The 21892-nt window shown below is 39.4% G+C and overlaps 3 protein-coding genes across 5 annotated transcripts; 1 reads left to right on the top strand and 2 right to left on the bottom strand.

The window, feature by feature from the left end:
- Positions 1-215: 215 nt before the first annotated feature.
- serpinf2b (serpin peptidase inhibitor, clade F (alpha-2 antiplasmin, pigment epithelium derived factor), member 2b) lies at positions 216-3610 on the bottom strand. The gene is made up of 9 exons (XM_020928550.2): positions 3520-3610; positions 3099-3167; positions 2930-2998; positions 2284-2551; positions 2076-2219; positions 1821-2009; positions 1311-1453; positions 876-1080; positions 216-802 (listed from the first exon to the last, which is right to left on the bottom strand). The coding sequence occupies exons 2-9, from the start codon at positions 3150-3152 to the stop codon at positions 456-458; spliced, it is 1419 nt and encodes a 472-aa protein (XP_020784209.1). The 5' UTR covers positions 3153-3167; positions 3520-3610; the 3' UTR covers positions 216-455.
- A 574-nt stretch (positions 3611-4184) lies between these two features.
- On the bottom strand, positions 4185-13517 carry wdr81 (WD repeat domain 81). Its single transcript, XM_020928508.2, has 12 exons — positions 13282-13517; positions 12300-12761; positions 8755-12197; positions 8576-8683; positions 8291-8490; positions 8029-8210; positions 7741-7906; positions 7359-7524; positions 6511-7287; positions 6295-6440; positions 6013-6195; positions 4185-5343 (listed from the first exon to the last, which is right to left on the bottom strand). The coding sequence occupies exons 2-12, from the start codon at positions 12659-12661 to the stop codon at positions 5017-5019; spliced, it is 6060 nt and encodes a 2019-aa protein (XP_020784167.1). The 5' UTR covers positions 12662-12761; positions 13282-13517; the 3' UTR covers positions 4185-5016.
- An 855-nt stretch (positions 13518-14372) lies between these two features.
- On the top strand, positions 14373-18280 carry slc13a5b (solute carrier family 13 member 5b). 3 transcript variants are annotated; one of them, XM_055167000.1, is made up of 12 exons: positions 14373-14486; positions 15103-15231; positions 15296-15432; positions 15576-15790; positions 15909-16047; positions 16118-16240; positions 16333-16545; positions 16613-16716; positions 16789-16895; positions 16975-17136; positions 17878-18015; positions 18120-18280. In XM_055167000.1, the coding sequence occupies exons 1-12, from the start codon at positions 14388-14390 to the stop codon at positions 18243-18245; spliced, it is 1692 nt and encodes a 563-aa protein (XP_055022975.1). In that variant the 5' UTR covers positions 14373-14387; the 3' UTR covers positions 18246-18280. The 3 variants fall into 3 exon arrangements, with proteins under 3 accessions (XP_055022975.1, XP_020784220.1, XP_055022974.1); XM_020928561.2 differs by having other exon boundaries at positions 15867-16047; XM_055166999.1 differs by having other exon boundaries at positions 14388-14495; positions 15576-15814; positions 15867-16047.
- The last annotated feature ends 3612 nt before the right edge of the window (positions 18281-21892 follow it).

The raw sequence follows: 21892 nt of genomic DNA, 5'->3' as shown, positions 1-21892 counted from the left end.
TCACCGCCAATCGATTTGACCAATCATAACGTGAGTCTGCAGCGACGCTTTCACATAAATAAAGGGTACAGGCACAAGGTACAAGGCTAAAAGGAGGATAAATGTGGAGATATTATTATAACTAGTATAAGGTTACGATTCAAGTGTCATATCATAGTAATCACGCTACAACAGCCATTTGTTTTAATACTTCAATTTAAATCATGCAATGACAGTGTAATTTTTTTACATAACATAAACCTTGACTATTTTACCAAAGCACAAAAGGATACAAATGTGTTTACAGTAAATCCACATGATTCAAACAGATTGTTTGACAGCGGCATTTATTAGAAGACACAACAACTGAACATTGTGCACACTTGGCTCATATAAAGGAAGCATATATTGAATTTTCTATCTGTCCGGATAGTAAAGTCTTGTTATGAATAATCAGATCAGATAAGGTTTTGTATTTATTTAGGTGGTACTCCAGATGTACCCAGGAAATTCTTGTCAACTGGATATCCCAACTTGTCTCCAGGATCTGCTCTCGCGATGACTGGAGCTCCAGGACTGGGGTTGTTGATGACACCCATGAAGACTGGCAGTTTGAGAACATCGTTCATGAGGGCGATGAAGAATGGGTGGATCATGTGAAATATTGGATTGGATGCCCTGGAGATGACCACATTTGTTGCAGCTGCTGCCTCTGCCCCTTCCTCATTTATTTCTATTATGGACTTATGCTGGACACTGGATACTAGCAGGGGCCCATCACATATGTCAGCCAAATTGGGATTACTAAACACATCTCCTAAACCTGTAACAAAACACAAGACTAAACAATATAAAACACTGTAACTTGGATTGTAGAAGAAATTATCAACTCTCACCCAGTTTTGTGAAAACTTCCTGTAGCTCCTGGCTGTACTCAAGCTTGAATTTGGGGATCTTCACGTTCACAGCTTTCTCGCGTGGCAGCCGCTCATAGACGTTTGATAGGTTTAATTTTGTAGCAAGAGAAGAAATGTTGACATGGCCAGATGCAGGCATGACCACAAGCAAACTCATGGAGTTTAGGAACGGGAACCGTGCTACCTGCGGATAATAATAATGTTTGGGTTTTTGGTTTTTGGATGAGTGAACAGTTAATAATTCCAAAGCATTACTGAATTACTGATACTTAGCAAGACATTATTATTACTAATTACCGGTACATTGTTATCAATACTATGCAGATATTTCTTTTGGTGAGTTATTTTAAGTTATTGCTAGTTTAGACTAATACCTTACACAATTCTTAATATACGGGCATTTACATAATTTACCTGTGCCTCTAGTTCATTGTCAATGAATGAACTCAATGAATATTTGCCAGCTTCCATCATGTCAACATCAACCATGCTGTTTTGATCCAGATAGAAGACACCTCTGGAAGTGTAACGTGGGTCGAACTGAGCTTTCCATTGTCCTGAAGACATTAAAGCAAGGTTTGAAAATATTTTTATATGCAGTAGTTATAGAGATACACTGCACAAGTTTTCTGATGAAGGGTCCGCCTGGACTGTTCCATGATATGACATTAAACATATGCATCAAGTATTTCATTATGGGTGTTTCTATTACTCAAAAATACAGTAAGTATTTCTGTGAATAGGGTTGACTCTCCACAGATCAGATTGTACTGTAGTGTAGTGACCTGCTTGGCTCCCTTGTGATAGATAGTTTTAATCTACTGTGGAACAGTATAGACAAAGCAACAACATTTCCATGGAGACATCAGGTGGCAGACCCTCCTCTAGAAATGTTACACACTGCACCTTGAAAGTGTGTCAAACCTTTAAAGTGAATTGCATTGATGAGCATAAGAAGCATGTTTGGTGGTAAAGCCTTGAGGAAGTTGTTCATCTTTCCATTTGTGGCTTTGTCCACCCAATCATTTATCTGCTCAAGACTCTCCACAACCGCTGCATCAGAGCCATAAAACTGCTGGGATTTCTCAATAAATTCTTGCTTTGGCTCAAATCCTAAATTGAATGATACAACAATTAGAATCCATATTCACTTAAGAAACATGGAACTGTTTCTCTGACCTTTGCGTAAGAAGATGCGTGTGGCCAGCTGCAGGTCGATGTTTCTGAGCTGTGATAACACATGGCGGAGGGCCTGGTGGTAGCAAGTCAGAGAGTGGTCGTGGAGGTGCTGCATGAGAAGTTCCTCTGTCTCATTGACTGCACCTGTTTTGAAGTAGCAATAACAATAGTAGCTACTAATAGTATATATGGTAATAATTGTACTTACCTAAGGCCAGTTGAGAAAGTCCTAGTGCAATGCTCAGAGGAGAGATGATTATATTTGGTTGGTCTGGTGTCGTCTCCAGGTTCTGCAATAGCTTCATGCCCAGTTTCTCAATGGCATTTGCAATTTTCCTTCTCGATGAAGGACTTTTAGACAGACATCCATCTTCGTCTACTTCCTCTGTTGTGTTTTCACTGGGCCCACTTGTTACTGTTGTTGTAATTGTGGGCACTTCTGCGGTAACTGAATTTTCATTATCTCCCTCTACTAGCTGAGAGCAGAGATTAGTTAGTTTAAAATAATTATAATTATAATAGCAGGCCAAATGTTTCTCAAATTGTAAAAGAAAAACCCTTTGCCACACAAAGAGCTTTATATCAAAGAACTACTCACTCAGACACTTCCGCACACTATCCTCTATTTTGAATACCTCCAAATGAAAGAGTAACTGAATCCAAAACTTAGGTGAATGTTTTTAGTTATTTCCCAACACTGGTGAATTAACTGTCTTGGAGAATATTTCAAATTGTATGCTTCTTCTTTTGTTTAGCCTTTTTTAAATTCTCAAGTTTATTTTGCCAAATATATTTTTGTTGTGATTATTTGAGAACCATTTGTCCAGCAAAGCCCAGTCCTTTCTATCACTGACCTCTGGGCTGTGACTCGGTACCATGGGAGCCACCGTGGAAATTGATCCATTTTCAGACACCTCAGCATTCTGCAATGTTTAAGGATTGCATAAGGTCTAATGACCACTGATCACATGATGTATACAAATTGGTAAAAGTGTGAAAAAGAAAGTAATAAATGAGTCTTACAATGGCTCCTATGCTGCAGATGAAGAATAACAGGAGTGTCAGACGAGGGTCCATGTCCAAACAAATGTTCTAAAAAGACATAAAGAACATGAAGACATAAAGGAGTCACTGTCAGTTTGTTTCATATTTTAAATTAAGGTTCTTGTCATTTTCAGTATTTTTAGTTTCTATACAAATTATCTTTTGATCATTTGGACACTTGAGACAGAACATTTTCATCAGTAGGCTACATGTTACTTAGTACAGCTAAACATAATTGGTAGGAGTACATTTTGTCAAAGTGAAAACTAAAGTTGAAAACAATCATAATCACTTCTTTAGTTTTTGATAAACCCATTCAAGTTGATCTCCAGCCTCTTATTAAGTAATAAATACATTATATACTGTTAATAATGCTGTAGTCCAATATATTGAATCTTACCTTGAATAAAAATAGAAATTTATCCACAGTTGTATCCAAAAAAGGACCCACTGCGTAGGTATGGGACAGTTCCTGAGAGTAAAAGATTGGCAATTGCTCAGCAAACAGTTAAATATCAACTTCCATTGATCGGGCCACGTTTAAGCTCTTATTTGTTTGTAAATGCAGCTACTGAGACTCCTCTGGGTTTAATGATGAAGATGACAAGGCTTTTACACATATGAGTGGGCAAGTGACATGATGACTTAAATAAATATTAGTTGGAAAAAGCTTAACTTTTAGAGAAATTCTGGAACTTTTGTGGAGAGGAGAGCTATTATGCAAGTTCAAATGTCCACAAAAAATGGTGGATGTTTCCGAACATCTATAGCTTATTTAATCAACTTTAAAAAAAATAAAATAAATAAGAAAATATTATTGAAACAATATCCCAGAAGATGATAACTGCAAATAACACAAAATTACCAATAATAAATGACAACAAATTACAAATTTAGTCTGCATCACATGACAGACAAACCGGTGTGCAAACACAACTACGAACTTTGTCCAAACTGCAACACTTAAAAAAAACAGAAAGCATGAACAGTGATGTATCTAACACATATGACAAATTTGGAACATCCAGAAACAATAGTGTGATTTCAATAAAAATGAGTAAAAGATACTGAGCCTTTAGAAATATGAGTTTTTATTGAAATTCCTTCTAACTAAATATGTTCACATAAAAGGTAAAACAAATGGGGTTGTTTTTTCATTTAGAAGCAAGTGCAATTGTTATATAGACTGAATCTTACAAACAGTATGCAAAATCATCATTGAGCCACAGCTCTGCAATTAATTATATTCAAGTAGTTGTTTATTAATAGGTAAAACATTCATTAAAAAAGACAACATAAAAACAATACTTGTGCAATAGAAAACAAGTGTGCATCTCTAACTCATTATTTGACGTTTACCTGCAAGAAGCTTTTAAGCCACAGGAATGCACTGTTGAAAATGTGATTACAATGTATTTCAAATTATAAAACATAGAAATAAACCACATTAAATAAACATTACAGGGTTAAGTTGATCTACAAATACTGCATAGTTTAATCAGTGCCTTTAAATATAGAATGTCAAGGGAAATAAATCACCAAAATTCATGTCTATTTGGTGTTATATGTATCTATTTGGAAAGTGTAAACTCTACAAAAAGAACCAGAATAGGCTCCACTTTCCTGAGCATGTTTTCTTTAATCTGCAAAAGAATGCAGTTTACTATAATACAATTTATACAGTCTGTAAGCATTAAAAGACGATTTTACGCCAGACGGTGGCAAATCTAAAACAACTCCATAGTGGTGATGACTGTCAACAGTTGTGAATTTTATAAATGTGTTTGTTTTGTTTTTTCTATTGTGCATTTAGTGAAAGTATCAATCATCCTACCTCAAACAGACAATACAATATTAAGAGAGCCAACGCAAGGTTAATGGGTGCTTCTGAATGAGCCTATGCTAAGAGGCGGATAGCTCCATTCTCAGAGCCCAAGAGCAGAAGCCTCTTTGTGGGTAGAACTGCCAGGCTGGTCAGGGTGCCACGGAAGTTCTCTGAGCTTAACTTTGTGCTGCTAATGGGGCTTAGTGAAATGTCTGCCATGGAGTACACCCCTATTTTATTAGAAACTGTTCCTGTTACAATCTCAGACCCATAAATGTCAAATGCATGGACGTGATCAGACTGTGACTTGTACTGCCGAAGAGGCTTGTTTTCCACATCTTTCCACACAGTAAGCGTGTAGTCAGTGGAGGAGCTGATGATCAGGTTTCCTTCTGCTGCCTGAAACATTAAATAAAGATGTTGATTTTATGTCCATATACAACGTTCTATGGATGACAAATGTGTATCACTAATGGATAATGCTTTTTATTTTTTCACGTTTCATTATTGAGTTTATTGTTGTTTCATTATTTTAGAGATACTCTTTGTTTTAGTGCTAATAGAACCACTGTTCGCTTTTGAATTTGTAACTTGTGTCCATGTTTGCCTAAACCTGTGCCGCTAAAACTAGCGATACAATCCTTGACCTAATTTGAGGTTAAATAAAGTTTGCTCATCCTTGCTGTGTTGACAGCAGATCGGTACATACTTCAACCTTTTCCAGTATTTGTACTACCCACCTACAAGTAACAAATACAAAAAGCACAGTTAAGATCAGGCTCAGAATGACTTATTCTACCAATTCTAATCATAATGGTGAACAGAAACTCCTGGACCACCACATGTGTATTTTATAAAGTGTGTTCACATACAAGTCCACATCTGACAGAGTTATTTTGTTACATTGTTCTTAACCCACTTACTGTATAAAAAAACAGGCTGACAGCAGCAAGGACACAACACATATCTATTGCAACTATTTTCATATGCCTTCAAGTTACCCCGGTCAGAAAACACATTTCTGGAGGATACAAAACAATGATGTATGTACACAGCATACTTGTATACCTTCATTTGAAGAATATCGCTTTCGTGAGCTGGCCAGCCCTTCAGAACGAGTCCTGTGCGTGCATCAAGCAGAACAATGAAGCCGGTTGAGAAACCTGCTGCCACAGTGCGCCCTGCTGGACTCACAGCCAGATAGCGGATGAGACCAGCATTTGCATTGTTTTGAGCCACACGGAACTCATGCTGGGGGCAAATGTACTCACTGTCAGTGTCACATGACCTTAGTATATACAAGTATCATTTGGTACAGGGCAGCAGAGAGAGTAAATATATATAGTATACCTGTAGCCCTGGTTTGCGAGGATCAATAAAACGAAGAACAGAATCTGCGCTGCCCAACACTACACTGGAGTGAGGAGCTGGCATTGTGGTGACAGATGTTATTGGGTTTTTCCCATCCACAGCTTCATAAGAACGAATAAGTTTTCCTATTTAAATACAAAATTAGTAAGGAACCAAAACACATTCAGGATTTATTTGGCAGCTTTCATGACTTACCTGTGTACTGGTCCCACAGGTGCACTGTGCCATCACAGCTCACCACCTCCTGAGAACAGTCCAGCTGCCCAACATAAAACACAGACTTCCGATGTTCTGAGTAGGTCAGTCTGGGTTCCACTTCTTGTGTGCCGTCGCCATGGTTATAGAGAGGCCACAGCTTCACTGTCTTGTCTTTACTGCCTGAGAGGAAATAGTCCTCCCCTGCCAGCGGTGCTATACATTTGGCTGTTCCTGAATGACCAAGAAAGCTCTGTAAGCGGATCTGGTGAAAGTGAAAATGATCCTGCTGGTTAAGACCAATCTCATACTGCCAATAAGCCAGCCAGTTTCCCTGAAGAGAACGGCCACTGCGTGGGAGCTCCTGCTTTAAAGCACTGTCCTCAGGGGTATGCCCAGTCATCCATGGACTGGAAAAAGAATTTGTGGCTACAGTTGTAAATGTGGAAGAAGTGGTAACGATTGGGCCAGTATTACTTGAGTGTCCCCAAGAGCTGGACAGGCTAGATGTGCCACCAAAATCTGTATCCTGAGACACCTGAATCCGGTTACCTATGAGGTGGCTGCCAAAAGTGCCTGACTCAGAATCTGGGGGGTGGAAAGAAGCTGAAGATGAAGGAAATGGACTGGGTACTTGTCTGCTAAAACTAGACGACAGAGCGACGGGCTCCACTCTGGAGGAAGTCACATTTGTGGTGTCTTGTCTGGGAGTGTAGGACTGAGACAGCTGCCACACCAGCTCATGGTTGGGAACTAGTCTCCGAATAGCAAAGTCACCTACGAAGTCAGAAATACAAGTATAAAGTTACATTTGGAACAGATTTTTAATGAAAAATTTTTACACACACCTATGAGGCAGTAGAATGGTACATAGGATGCATGGGCCATTTGTGGATTAAACACAGTCTGCAGCTCTTCCAGTACTCCCACTTCATATGTGACATTTGATTCTTCAGAGGTACAAACATCCACCACAGCCACCTCTCCTACCATTCTCTGAGAAGCACTGTCCAGCTATAGTGTATAAAACAGAAAGCCAGCAACAAGGGGAAAAATAAAAGGTTTAAATTACACACTAAAAGTATGATTTATAAAATATGTTGTCCAAAATACTTTAATGTATATTCCTTCATTTTAAGTCATCATACATTTGAATAGATACTAAAATATCTATTATATCTATATATCTAAAAACAAGAATTCATTTTCCATTGTGAAAAAAGTACATACCTGGGGCTTCAAAGAATGCAGCAGTGAGAAAACTGCAAAGAACCTCCGTAGTGTGTCAGCCATGTGTTGCTGGACCATTTCTCTCCCAATGCGCAGACAAATAAGAGCCATCAGGCTGAGTGTTTTGAGACACACAGCAGTACGAGTCTGGACTCCACTAGGAAATCTGTTAGCAGGTAACACAAAGAGTATGCAGAATACACAAATCATTCTTCTGAATCCCCTTTTGTTTATTAATTTTGCACCAAATAAATAATTTTACTGAAGCTTTGTGCTAAATATAATTACCCCATTTTAGGAGTTGTCAGTAAATCCAGTAGTGGCAAAAGAACATCTTGGTTAATCTTCATCAGCATATCCATTAAAGTGGTATCAGAGAGAAATACAATAATTTTCTGTGTAAGTGCAACAGCACCAAGCAAACTAGCCTCCTTGCGTGTGTTTAGACGCTGAGAGGAAGGAGGAGATACCTGAAATTACAAGAAATATAATGCAAATGTCATTAGAGAAAAAAAAACTTATAATAAAAATCCCAAAGTTAATATCTTACAAGGTATCCAATATAAGGCAAGTACTGATATGTGAGCACCGGCTCTCCATATAGTTGTGCAATGTAAATAAGACAATCGAGCACTGGCCCTGCAGTCTGGTCACCCACTACAGGTTTCCTCTCATACACACTGCCCATTTCCACACTCTCTGTTCTGCACTCCACATGTGGTGGTGTCACAAACTGGTGATTTTTAGGTCCTGCAATTACAGCATCATTACCAATTTATTCAATGCTATACAAATGTCACGTACAATGCTGACATTTTAAAAATCATTAATTTACCAATGTAACAATTTGTAAGCAACCGTAGTAGATTCCGAGCCACATAGCGTGAAGTCACTGTTGGCCCAAGCTTTGCAGATAGCCATCGAACTGTTTTGCAGATCGTGTCTGTAAACCAAAAGCATATTTCACTATAGTCTACATTTACATTACTTGGGTATTTAGACGTTACAACTCACCTAATAGAATTTTTTTCTCTCTCTCTTCTGATTTTTCCGATGGATCATTATCAGCCTCTTCTTCCTCCTCCACAATTTCTTTCTCACTCTGATCCAGAACCATGCCATTTACAAAGTCACCCTCCATAGTGGTGACTGTGGCTCCTGAGGCCTCTGTGCTCTCGGACACAGTTAGATCTACTGTTGAATTAGGAGGTTCATCTGGTTCATCTCTACCTTCACTGGTCTCAGTCACTTCCTCTTCCTCCATCTCTGCTCCCTCCTCACCTTCACTGGCCTGTTTGAGGTCTTGACTGCTGTCTGCAGATTTCAAACTGGCTCGATCCCTCATCGAGTCGACATCAGCCATTGATAGTTCACTTGTGCTACTTTTATCACTAAGTTTGCCTACACTCAGAGACTCTTGGTCTTGATCCTTGGCTACAGAATTTTGGTTGGGTTGTTTTCCTGTTCCACTGCTTACATAGAAGCCATTTTGAAAGTCATCTGTTAGAAATTCTTGGTCATTGAGACTAACGCCAGATGAGTAGTCCACCAGCCCACTGTCACCCACTGCTCCCCCAGCTACACTCACTCCACCCACAGGAGCTGAAACAGAGCCTGACGAAGACTCAAAGTCCTCTTCTTCCTCCTCTACATTTCCTCTCGCACTACCTTTACATGTGTCTCCACCAGAGCCCATGTTGCAGCTTTCAAAGCCAGTGAGGACCTGCAATACGTGAGGCAGTAAGCTTGACAGAAAAGCCTGAAGGCCAAGACGTACAATCAACTGCAGAATGAAACAATCTGTATAAAGGTAGAAACGCCCTCGAAGACACTGAGGATTCTCATAAATGTCGATCAGTGGCTTCATTAAATATTTATTTGCATTTCTGGGACCTAGTACTTTTGATATTGGTTCAAAAAGGTACCATGCAGCATAAATTGCTGTGGATTCTTCATGCATCAAGGTGAGAATAAATGGCAATAAAATCTCAAGACCCTCAGCTGTGATGTTCTCACCAAGCAAGGTTTCAAGTCTCTGCCAAAGATGAAAGACTACATCTCTTCCTTGTACATTACAGACAGGCTCCATTTTAGTGTGATATGAAAAAATAAAATTATGCAGAGCAGCAAAATATGGAGGAAATGGAAAAGGGCTGGTGACAGAATTCAGTAATTGCCAGGGGTTTGGAGGTGGAAGACCATCTCGAACAGCTGCATATTGGAAAAGCAGTGGTTTTGGGCAATCTTGCAGTTGATGGTTGTCCACATTAGAATGCTTTTCAATAAGAAGGAGAGTCTCAAGAGCATAATGCAATGGCAGTGGCACATCACGAAGACTAGCTGAGCATAGCTTACTGACAGCTTGAAATCTCCGTCTAAGAGGAGTGTCTGGTTTGAACCCTCTGAGTTTGAAGGAGTAAAACAGCTCAGCAATGACAATTCCAAGAGCCTGCATGTCCCTCTGGTAGAGCTGTTTATTAGAGGGCAGAGTGTCTCTCTCTGTGATGCCTTCATTTAAAGGATTTTGCACTTTGGCATGTAGACACTTAACTAGAAAATTGTTCAATTTCTCCAGCTCCTCCAGAGGTTGTAAAGGGTTGAAGCCTTCAGGAAGATTTATTTTAATTTCGTCTACATTTGTGGCACCAACATTAGCCTCAGAGTACTTTTTGATTCCTCCTTTAGCTGCCATAGAGCTACGTAGGTTTGGGCCTAGATGAGGTGGGAAATCAGTCCCTGGTGGCTGAGAGCTCTGAACTGAATGGTCTGCACTTAACTTACCAGGTGTTGTAGTAACATTTGTAACTGCCGAAGAAGAGCCAGAAGATGCTAATGAGTCAAGGGCTTCCATACCTTGTTCCAGCTCTTCATCTTTGTCAACCATAGTCCAACCACTTGACTCACATCCTGTGGTTTCTGGCACCTGTCCGTCTATTCTGTCTGTGGTTGCACCAGTGTGAGGAATGTGTAGTGAAGGCACATTTAGAGAGGCAAGGCCTAGTAGAGGAGGTTCTGCTGGGGCATACTGGAATGGGGACAGGCGAGGCGGGTGAGGTTGGTCAAATAACTGTACAACACCGAAAGTGGTCAGATTTATGTGGTTGTCGACAAGGTGAAGGCATACATTCTTGGCCTTGACAGCTTCTTTTCCTGACAATTTATAACCAAAGGTGAGGTCTATCCAATGATGCAAATGTTGAGACACTTCTCGACTCTCTAGAAGATGCCGGTGGACCTCAATAAATTCTTCATAAGACTTGCACCAAGAGGGTACATCCAGATCTGGCATGTCAGAATGAATGGATCGGAAAATAGAAGGATCTGTGTAAAACTCAGGAATACATTCATCAGGGGTCCAGCTCTGCATTCGTTCCATGCTTGCTGGATATTCATTGGGCTCCCACTGAGATCTCACATGACTGCACAACACAGATTTGGGAGTTTGTCGTGCTTTGTAAACATAATATGTTATGTCTGAAAGCACATCTGAGATGTGATGAGGAAAATGAAGATGGTCAGACTGTCCAGCATTACCAGAGGCAAGTAAGCCACTGAGGTCTCCTCCTACACCCCCGCCCCGTCCTCCATTGCCCACTGCTGCCAAAGCTTCTTTAGTCATCTCATAAGTAAAGTCCAACTGCTTGTCACCCTTGTTTAGTCTAAATTTTGATCTCCGAAGGTCACGGAATTTTCCAAATGGCACAGTAAAATCAACCACCCATGGAAGGACTGGATGGTAATTAGGATCTCCATAACGGCGACCGGCTAACCGATTAAGTTCCATCAAGTAACGAAAGTTGCTAACTTTCCCATGAACCCAGTCTAAAACCAAAGTCTTAAGCTCACCAAAGCAATCTTCACAAAGTGTTTTGTTATTTTGTACTAGTGTGCTGCTAGAAAGCAGAGTAGCATTTTTCTTATCATTGACACTGGGCTCACCCTCTTCTGTACTGAGATTTTCATAGTGAGCCAGGTTAAGTCTGACTCGGCTGCAAAGCTGCTCATCAACTGCTATATCTTGAAGAGATAATTCTCCACAGGACAAGCCAGCTGCATGGGAGGCCTGTAAGGCTATTAATATCTGGTAGATAATGAACAACACTTTTGCATGGCTGTTTGACAGCTTGGCTGGGCTGAAAGACACAATGTCATGTAAAGTATATTGAGTATAAGGTAGAATGACATAAAGCATATCAGCAGTCTCAAAAAGACACTCTGCAGGAAGAATATTTGGGCACAGGGCATCTGACTGAGACTTGGAAAAACAAGAGGATGAAAAAAGGTCTTTTTCTTTTGCTGGAGACATGGATGGTGACACTTTATCAGCTGTGATAAATGTGGTGTTGAAAAGTTTTTGCAGTGCATTGCGTATGGCATCAACAGCTGCAACATGCATCTGTTCGCAGGCCCCTGCATATGGCTGTACAAGTTTACAATGTGCCTCATACCACAGGTTTCTGAAAAATACAGTAAACAAAAAATAAACATTGAGATATGAATGTAGATAAAACTTTACATAACGTTAACATACTATTATACCACATTTAAATTGGCATTACCTGATATTATGTTGGGACACACATTGCATGGTTTTGATAAAAGAATGTTGTGAGTTGAGCTCATTTTGATTGTAACATGGATCTCTTGCTAATCTATAGTCCAGTCTGCTTTTCCGTAGGCCCTGAATGCAAACTCGAGTCCATCCAGAAGGCAATTTTGCATGACTACAGTGAAGATAAGAGCCAACTTCTGTCTCATTGCTGCTATTAAAGCGAGGACAACGGAGGACCCGTCTCTCCCTGAGACCTGTCACCCAGCGTGTAGGCACTAGAGCTGTGAGCTCTGCAGGCCTAGGTCCAGGCCCCAGTTGATGTTGGTCAATGCCCAGGTCTTTCCCCACAGCATCTATAAGCCAATCCATAGTGACTGGTGCAGGTAACAGACACTCTGCAAGTCTTGTTCCATTCACAGCTTCATTTGGAGCTGACGACACGCTCTTAAAGCAACACTCTCCGCCAGCTCTAGAACAAGAAATTAAAAATACAGTTTTTAATATGATAAGTTGAGAATCAGTCTTTGTGTGGTAGTAAAGTGTTAGAGCTGTTTTATATATTTATTTATTTACTTATTTATTTATTTTAATATATTGTAATATATTTAATAAAAACGTATTGAAATAAATGCGTAAAGATCTGTAATCACTCTTGTTGCTTGCTTCCTACTAGTATTCCTAGTATTGCATTGCATATTTTTTTTCCTAAAGAAATAGTACCCTACCTATTCTATGAAATTCATCATATCAACTCGCCGATTTGCACACGTAACCGGGTTGTGCTGCTCAAATAAATAATTGTTAAATGGCCTGATTAAATTACACTTTTGTCGTGTTGGAAAAGTGTTAGCATAAACGGCTACCGCTACGGAAATCAAGCAGCAAACTAATATGAACACTGCAATAATCATTTGAATAGTTCACAAAGACTGAAACTCCAAACATATAACGACACTACCTTTATAAAACAAAGGATGAAATTGACTTACCGTTTGTCAAACTTGTAGCAAGCTGAATTTAGCACTGAGCTAACAATGCCCTGCTAATTTAAAGCACTGTTTTAAGTCAATCTGTCACAGGATTGTTCTCTATGACTTCGGAACACGGCGTGTAACACTATATATGACCTTCATTTTGTATCTGAACAGCATATGTCAGATAAAACTCCACTCTGGTGTTTTGTTGTGCGCTTCACGGAGCCATGTTTTCAGAAAGCATAACTCACGTGATAGCGCTCCAGTATCATGTGACTGACGGACTGGACTAGATCTGGATACTCTTTTTTCGGTCTATACAGTCTATGGTCTACTGTAGGCCTAAATGTGATTGATGGCTTTTATAATGGCCTATATGATGTTTATTTTGTTGTTGTTTTTATTGTTGTTTAGTTGTTGATTTCTTATAACATATCTTCTCTCAGCGACGAATTTCCGTCTGTTTTTCTACTAAACTCCAGTAGATGTCGTCCTTGTATTTCTCTTTAGTACTATGTTGGGCTACCTAGGTTATTAAATCCACAAATGTATGCATATAGGCTTGTGTTTTTGTTTTTGCTTGTGTTTGAGTACACAATTCTCCTAATTATTTTTTACAATGTACAATGAACATTTATTATTATAAATACGTAACAAAAAAGCATCGTAGGCCTATAGCCTATAGATAAAGTATACTATATAGTAACAATATTCTCAAACTGAGCTTTTGGTATAACTGAACATGCTGTAAGTGACCTAAATGTTAAAGTGTATCCATTTCTTTTCACACACACTGAAAAGAAAAGAATCATTTATTTTAATAGTAACAAAAAAATCCACCTGAACATAAAAACTGATAGCCAGTAAATAGGCCTAAAATAATTCTACTTTCTAGGCCTACATGCCTATTTACGCAAAATTTAAAAAAGGTTTTTAATTGTCAAAAGTAGCCTCATTATCAGATGCTTGCAGACACGCAAAGTGCTTTTTGCTCAAGAGCCCAGGCATGTCCAGCCTTTATGCGATTCGTCCCCACACTTGCATGCCCCCGCCTTTCTCCATCGCGCCTCAAAAGCGGGATCCATGGAGTAAAAGCGCCTGTATCTTTGTGACTGTTGAGTATGGCTATCCTCAAATATGTGCGTTCAATTAAGGACCCGCTTATCCTTTTCCTAACTCCGGTGGTGATTCTTCCTTTGCCATTGGTGATCGGGACACCGGTATGTAATGTAGCCTACAACATCAGGGCGAATATATTTTTTTATTGCTGATGAATGTTTTTTTTCACTGAGTTCTCGGCAGATGATGGTGATTTAACATGTAGACTGCATAGACAATGTTTGTAAAGATGACTTGCTTCAGAATTATCTGCGCCTATGGTGAATAAGTTTAGTAAAGCGGGTTGCACCTGTTGCACTAGACCCCTGGGATCTTCTGCAGTCTGGGGCCGGTGCGGCCCTCACTGTTGTTTTAACGCGCTGTTGTTAACATTAAGGGTCAGGGCCAGCGTGGGAACCCACTGCTCTATACCCAACTTGACTTTTTCAGACACAGGCACACTTACTGCTGTCATGTTACTATAGACAAAAAAAGATCGGAAATGGTACGCAATACCATTTTTCTGGATACAGATCTAGACTGTTGATAATCATTTACTTTACTTACATCCTTTAAACTCAAGCTGTTTGGGCTCATTGTGCACCTGAAGACAGCACCTGTTCATCTTTATCCTTTAAACCATCATAATGCATTCTTCCAGGTGCCCAATGTTTTCTCAAACTACATGTTTATGTATGTATAACAGCAGCACACATATGTGTATGTGTTTCTGTCTAGGAGGCAGAATGTGCCTATGTGATTGTGCTGATGGCAGTGTACTGGTGCTCAGAGGTGCTGCCCCTGGCTATTACTGCTCTGCTGCCAGCTTTCCTCTTTCCTCTATTTGGGATCATGAAGTCAAAAGATGTGAGTGTTCTGAACTGTTTAGCTACTGCATATTCAGATTTGCTAACACACTATGTGTGGGCAGGTATGTATGCAATACCTGAAGGACACAAACCTGTTGTTTGTGGGGGGGCTGTTGGTGGCAGTGGCGGTTGAGCACTGGAATCTACACAAACGCATCGCTCTAAGAGTCCTCCTCTTTGTAGGTGTTCGACCAGCACTGTAAGTTACTGTTACTTAACGATAAACTGATAACCATTATAATCTGATAAAAATGAGAGCTGATAAGATTTTATTACAAGTACAAGATTGTACTGTAAAGATAATACTGAAAAATCACCATTGAAACTCTTGTCATGTGCCAGTTTGATGTTAGGTTTTATGGGAGTCACAGCCTTCCTGTCCATGTGGATCAGTAACACGGCAACCACAGCCATGATGGTGCCTATTGTCCAAGCTGTGTTGGAACAGCTCAACAATAATGAAGCAGATATTCCTCATATCCTAAGCTCTGAGCAGCAGCTCCAGACATCGGATACTGACAACAAACAGCAGGCTGAGAAACAGAATGAGACACAAGGTGGATCTTGGTTGCCTTTTTACAGTTTATTTAATCTCTAGGAACAAATATAAGTATAAGTGCCCCCTGTTTATAGGTCCTGTTATTGTAACATTCCTGGATGCTGAGGCAGAAGCAGCAAAGCAGAAGGAGGCTGCTGAGAGAAGAAGGATGTGCAAAGGGATGACTCTGTGTGTGTGTTACTCTGCCAGCATCGGGGGCACAGCCACTCTGACTGGGACTGGTCCAAACCTCGTGCTCAAGGGCCAGATGAACCAGTAGGTCTCTGTTATGTTTACATTTTTCATTTGTTATGCTTTTGTTTATTTATTTTTGTTTTGTTTTCAGATTATTTCCTAATAATGGAGATGTGATCAACTTTGCCTCTTGGTTTGGTTTTGCATTCCCTAACATGATTCTCATGCTTGCACTGGCCTGGCTGTGGTTACAGTTTGTCTTCATGGGTTTTAAGTAAGTTTAGTGGTTTCAAAGGTAATTGCAGTTGAAAGGAGTAGACTTTAACCTCTGCAGTGTATCATAAAAATGTGTTTGTGAATTCACAGCTTCAAGAAGACCTGGGGTTGTGGTGCTGTGAAGACAGAAAAAGAAATAGCTGCCTACAACGTGATCCGAGAGGAGCACCGGGCTCTGGGGCCTATGTCGTTTGGAGAGATCAGTGTTCTGGGTCTCTTCATTCTACTGGTGGTGCTGTGGTTCACCAGGGACCCAGGTTTTGTCAGTGGATGGGCAACAGATATCTTCAACTCTAAAGCAGAGTGTGTACACAAAGTTATTCATCGTCTTTGATCTTACAAACTCCTTAATATTCTGTATCACTGTTAGGTATGTGACAGATGCCACAGTGGCCATTTTCATTGCGATACTTCTTTTTGTTCTTCCATCCAAGCCCCCAAGCTTTTGTTCATGGAGGCATGACAGTGAGCAAAGTGAGCAACAGTATTAGAAGTAGTTTATGTGAAATGTTAGAATAATTTTACATACATATGTTGGATTCATAGTGCTGAAAACTCCACCACTTTTGACTTGGAAAGTGGCCCAGAAGAAGTTACCTTGGGGTATTGTCCTTCTTCTTGGAGGGGGGTTTGCACTGGCAAAGGGTAGTGAAGTAAGTGATTATACTACCTGAACCACAAGATGAATATTACAAGGGCTGTATTTGTTTTAATTAAATTACATTTCTTCAGGAATCTGGTCTCTCCAAATGGATGGGAGACCAGATGAGTCCTCTACAAAGCATTCCTTCATGGGCCATAGCTGTCATCTTGTGCCTGTTGATTGCTACCTTCACAGAGTGCACCAGTAATGTGGCCACTGCCACACTCTTCCTGCCAGTCCTGGCTTCAATGGTAAGATGTCCAGAGACAGTAACACGTGCATGGTCATCAGAGGACATATTGAAATATACAGTGAGGTGAAGCTGCATGCCTTACTTCTCTGTGTATTCTTAACCATTCTCATCCAAACTGTCTATTTCCCTCTATCTGTGGTTTCTATTCTAAATGGCCATTCAAGTTGAATGTGTTTAGTCCCCTTCCAAGGGCCCCTCCTCCCATTTGCAGTCTGCCAAACACACCATTTCACCCCAGTGGCATGTACTGTTGCCCTCCTTCCAAAAGAATGGCAGGACAGGTTTGGAATAGCGGAGTGGGGCACAAAAACATTAAAGCCTTGAAAGAATTCACAAACATTTTTAGAATGGGACTTTTAGAAGAACAGAATCCTGCGATGTAATTCTGCCACATAAAAAGTACTCACATTTTCTACAAAGACTATTTTCTTTATTTTTGAAACCATAAAATACGTTGCACTTGTAAAATCCTGGTATGGCACAGTTCCAACATTTTCACAGATCTTTTCTGTCTTGTTAGGTTTTCACATGCAGGGTTTTCCTATTTTAGATGTCATGACTCAGCCTGGAGTCTGCAGATTTTACATCTTAATTACACGCACCTAATGAGAGTTTTGCTCTGCACTGAAGAACACATGGTTGAGTTCTGACTCAGTGATTACAGTGGTCAGATGACCGCTGTAGGATTCTGTCATAAAGCTGTGTTCATCCCTGTCTTTTACTTTTGCCTTTGTTTCAGTCTCAGTCCATTGGGATGAATCCACTGTACGTCATGGTGCCATGTACTCTCAGTGCATCATTTGCTTTCATGTTGCCTGTGGCCACACCACCAAATGCCATTGTTTTCTCATATGGCTACCTCAAAGTAGCTGACATGGTGAGATTCTGTTTGTGGATTTATATTAAATGGTTATTTACTTCTACAACCATTACATTAGAGCCTGACAAAATATGACCTAACATTATATGTTTTCCATTTAGGCCAAGACTGGTATTGTAATGAATATAATTGGTATACTTTGTATAACATTGGCCATTAACAGTTGGGGCAAGGCTATGTTTAATCTGAACACTTTCCCCTCCTGGGCCAACTACACCGGGGAATGAGTCTGTTCTTCATGGAGACTTGAGTTCAGCCTCTTCAGCCCACAGCAATCACACAGTGGCCTCTGCTCATGGACAATACAGAGACAAATGTGCACTGCCTAAGGGTGCATCTGCAGGCTGATGCTCACTTCTCTTTGTCCTTGTTGTCACCGTCTGTTAGGAAAATGTGGAGGTATGAAAAGAAATAGAGTGACTGTTTGCATCTTTTACATGACTACACTGTGCAGCAAATATTTCTGTAATAGAGTATTATGAGAAGATAAATTAATATGAATACACTGAAATGTATAATTTTTAAATGCTTTGTGACATGTGACTATACTCAAAAGTCTTACATTGTTACCATGCACAATTAATTACATTGTTCACCATTCTAAACAACAGTGAATTTAAAGATGGGGCTGCTATCTTTTTGTCTCCAAGGAGATGCTCAGTATGTTCCACCGTGTGGCATTACACTTATCTATCTTGGCTGTAATGATTTTTTTTAAATCCATGCCATACTGTGGAACATTGCAGACAATGCAATAGCATCTCCGTATAAACAGCAGGTCTTCACCAGAAAAGTGCATCTAATATAATATAATTATAATTAATTATAATTAATATATTTTTTGCATTCATTCAAGAATTTGGCTGCAGCTAGTACTTATTAAACAAATGCAGCTTGCATGTATTAATTCCCAACATTTTTTTTTCACCTCATACTTGCAAACTTAATCTACCAAGAAAATTGTCCCATCTCATACTATTTATTGATCACACCACTTTTTTTCTCTACCAGTATCACCTGAACTTTGAAACTGATACAAAAACACACGTGCCTTACTACAAACACAAATCAATCATGTTTAGAGGACTTAACTGTTTTATATCTGTACAATTTCGTTTTCCATTAAAGAGAAGAATGCATAATTTTTTTGTGTACTTTATCACAAACACCCTTTATTTCTCAGTCTTGAATCTTTTTTCATCATACAAGATCTGGGGAGGGTGTGTGTGAATATAATGGTAATGTGGATTACACTGTGGGTTATCTGACAAAAAATTCCATTGTTGTGAGACTTTGATAATTCCAGACAAACATTTCCTCACAACTTTTCGATTAGTGGGGTGTTGTACATGCCTACACAGTAAGTATCATAATCTTCAAAATACAGTGTTGAAAGCCACAGTAATCCAGCAGTCAAAGGCCACACCTCATGAATGTAGTGGATGACATTGTCCACCTGGCCCAGACATTACATAAGCCAATGGTCAAGGTATATGGTCTGGTGGTGTGCTCTTGCGTCACTTCCATTATAGTCTCAAATTAGGTCATCTTTAACAGTTCAGAACAATTTAAACATATGCAATAAGCATGTTTGAATTTTACTCCAACATCTTTACTGCAGCAAACCAACACAGCTGATGGTTGGAAAACAGATCCAACTACCGACTCAGCATTTTTGGACAATTAAAATGTAAGACAGTTTAAACAAGCAGTTGGTTGCAAAGAGCGATTGAAATAACTATGATCTTGCTCCCCGCTTTTGGAAAAGGTTTATGTAATTACAGTGCCTTTTTCTTTCCTTACTGCCTTTTATCCACCCACTCATTATCCCATTGAAACACATGCCATACCTTTTACTACCGAGCATGAATACATACTGTATATTCATGACCAGGATCTTGGAAACCTGTAACCTGCCCTATGAAGTAGATTGCACTGGCTGTTTTGAAATTTCCTTTTTGCTTACTAAGTGAAACAACAGCTATTCTGCAGCGTAAGCTAGTTCATTGGCTTAATGAGTGACTTTTCAGGTAAATTTAATGTCTTCTTTGGATAATCCAGGTATATCTTAGCCAAAAACTTTTCCCTTTATCTTTCCTGTATCAGTTACGCAAGAGGACAATATACAGCCTGTGTGATAAAATCATTGCTTCCCGGTGCATAGAGACTTTAGTGTGGAAATGGTTTCGGTTAGCAATTTGAGCAGCCAATTAAGCCACAGAAAGAAGCCATCTTTAAAAGACAAAGATCCAGGGACAAGACAAAAGGCCTTTCATTCACATTGTACCACCGCCATCTATCTAGTGCTGTTCTGGCCTCACTCTGGCAGAATGGTGGGCATGTGGTGTATCACAAAGACATTCATAGTCTATAATAATTTGTGTAAATAGGTATGCATAATTTACAGGTGCAACTCTTTCTAGTTGGTAATACAGGATGTGCTCCATGGTGTTTTTAAACTCTATACACTTTCATAGAAATCATTTGAATAATTTCAGACCTGGAATTGCCAGTCTCTACAACAGGTAAAAGGTATGTACAAATACATAACATCACAGAACAGAGTGGAGCAAACATTTTGAGCTTTGGAGATGTAGACAGACTAAAACTAATAAAGGATTATATATGTGAATGAAACAAAAGACAACTTCATGAAGAGGTAACAGAATTATAACATTCTGAGTTGACTTGTGACTTGTGTGTGTTATATAGGACCTTTAACCATAGTGTTTAATTCTTTCCATTTTACTTTGTTGTATTGTCTGCATTTTGCCTTTTGACTCAAAAATAAATAAATTAAGTGTATTTGGGTTCAGTTTCTGAAGTAGCTTTTTTGCTTGGCAGGCAACACAACATGTGCCATTTATTCAGGTGTTCTAATGGAAGTACTCCAAGAGCATATGACCACAATCACTCAGGTAGTTTCACCATTTCAAAAGCAACCCTAGCATTTCCAGGTGTAATAAGAGGTATGCTGCAACACAAGTACTGTCTCTTCTTAAACCGATAATTTACCAAGACATGAAGCTGGCAAGGATCTTAGAACTGGCACAGCCTGCTGAGTCAAAGCCTATGCACAGGTATTCAAGATCACTTGGAGTTGTTAGTACCATAAAGGCATCACAGTAAAACTTCAATGATGGTCAATAAAAAGCGTTTTTAAACAGCATACTCATAAAGACTATCTGACATTTATGCTCCATGAATTACATTTAATTACATTAGGAAGCAATAGCCTTCATACAGAAATCCAAAATGGAATGTCACTACTATCACCTAATGGAACCAAACATCCGCAGTCTACCAGAGAACATCTGGACAATGTAATTATATCCTAACTTGGCAGTATTTAGGACCATATAGTTTTTCATATTTAACTTTATTTAAACTAACTTTTTCTTCAACCATGGATAGATTATAATATAAGGTATAATATTATACAACACTGGCTTCACGTCAGGTTGCAGCTGTCGACATCGTTTCAGATTAATGAGCCTACTGTAATCTTGTGAATCTTTAGGTTGTTATTAGCGACATATGCCAAATGCAATCTGAATAACCTAAACACTGTCGCCACCTGCTGGAAAAAGGCTTAATGTGGAACTAAACACTAAATCCACTTTTTTGCTACTGAACAGTGTATGGCGTTTTCATGGCATTATCTACTGTTCTAGGATATTTTGGGGCACTGTTGAGGAAAACAGCCTTTTCCTCTCGTTTCTGCTGAGATTAATTAATACACTTGAAACAGAAATAAAGTCTCATTTTGTTCTCACTGATATGACGCATCAAGGATCATATTTTTTTTTTCCCGCATTGACCTTGAAAAGACTATTAACGCTTTTATCGGCTCAAAAATAGACTATTGCGCACT

Source organism: Boleophthalmus pectinirostris, unplaced genomic scaffold (assembly GCF_026225935.1).
Source record: "Boleophthalmus pectinirostris isolate CB_2022bp ecotype Guang Dong unplaced genomic scaffold, ASM2622593v1 HiC_scaffold_9, whole genome shotgun sequence".
NCBI lineage: Eukaryota > Metazoa > Chordata > Actinopteri > Gobiiformes > Gobiidae > Boleophthalmus > Boleophthalmus pectinirostris.
Note: the sequence above shows the minus strand (reverse complement) of the source record. Positions and strands in the feature narration are given on the sequence as shown.

What these genes read in the sequence shown, in the direction of transcription:
- slc13a5b (XM_055166999.1), top strand. Translation starts at nt 14,388, where the DNA reads ATGGCTATCCTCAAATATGTGCGTTCAATTAAGGACCCGCTTATCCTT. An exon ending in TCGGGACACCGGTATGTAAT is followed by an intron (nt 14,496 to 15,102) that starts GTAGCCTACAAC and finishes GTTTCTGTCTAG; the next exon opens with GAGGCAGAATGTGCCTATGT. An exon ending in ACCTCAAAGTAGCTGACATG is followed by an intron (nt 18,016 to 18,119) that starts GTGAGATTCTGT and finishes TTTTCCATTTAG; the next exon opens with GCCAAGACTGGTATTGTAAT.
- wdr81 (XM_020928508.2), bottom strand. Translation starts at nt 12,661, where the DNA reads ATGGATTGGCTTATAGATGCTGTGGGGAAAGACCTGGGCATTGACCAA. An exon ending in TGCATTCTTTGAAGCCCCAG is followed by an intron (nt 7,525 to 7,740) that starts GTATGTACTTTT and finishes TATACACTATAG; the next exon opens with CTGGACAGTGCTTCTCAGAG. An exon ending in CCTGTGGGACCAGTACACAG is followed by an intron (nt 6,441 to 6,510) that starts GTAAGTCATGAA and finishes GTATTTAAATAG; the next exon opens with GAAAACTTATTCGTTCTTAT.
- serpinf2b (XM_020928550.2), bottom strand. Translation starts at nt 3,152, where the DNA reads ATGGACCCTCGTCTGACACTCCTGTTATTCTTCATCTGCAGCATAGGA. An exon ending in TCTGCAGCATAGGAGCCATT is followed by an intron (nt 2,999 to 3,098) that starts GTAAGACTCATT and finishes TAAACATTGCAG; the next exon opens with AATGCTGAGGTGTCTGAAAA. An exon ending in ACTTTCTCAACTGGCCTTAG is followed by an intron (nt 2,220 to 2,283) that starts GTAAGTACAATT and finishes ACTTCAAAACAG; the next exon opens with GTGCAGTCAATGAGACAGAG.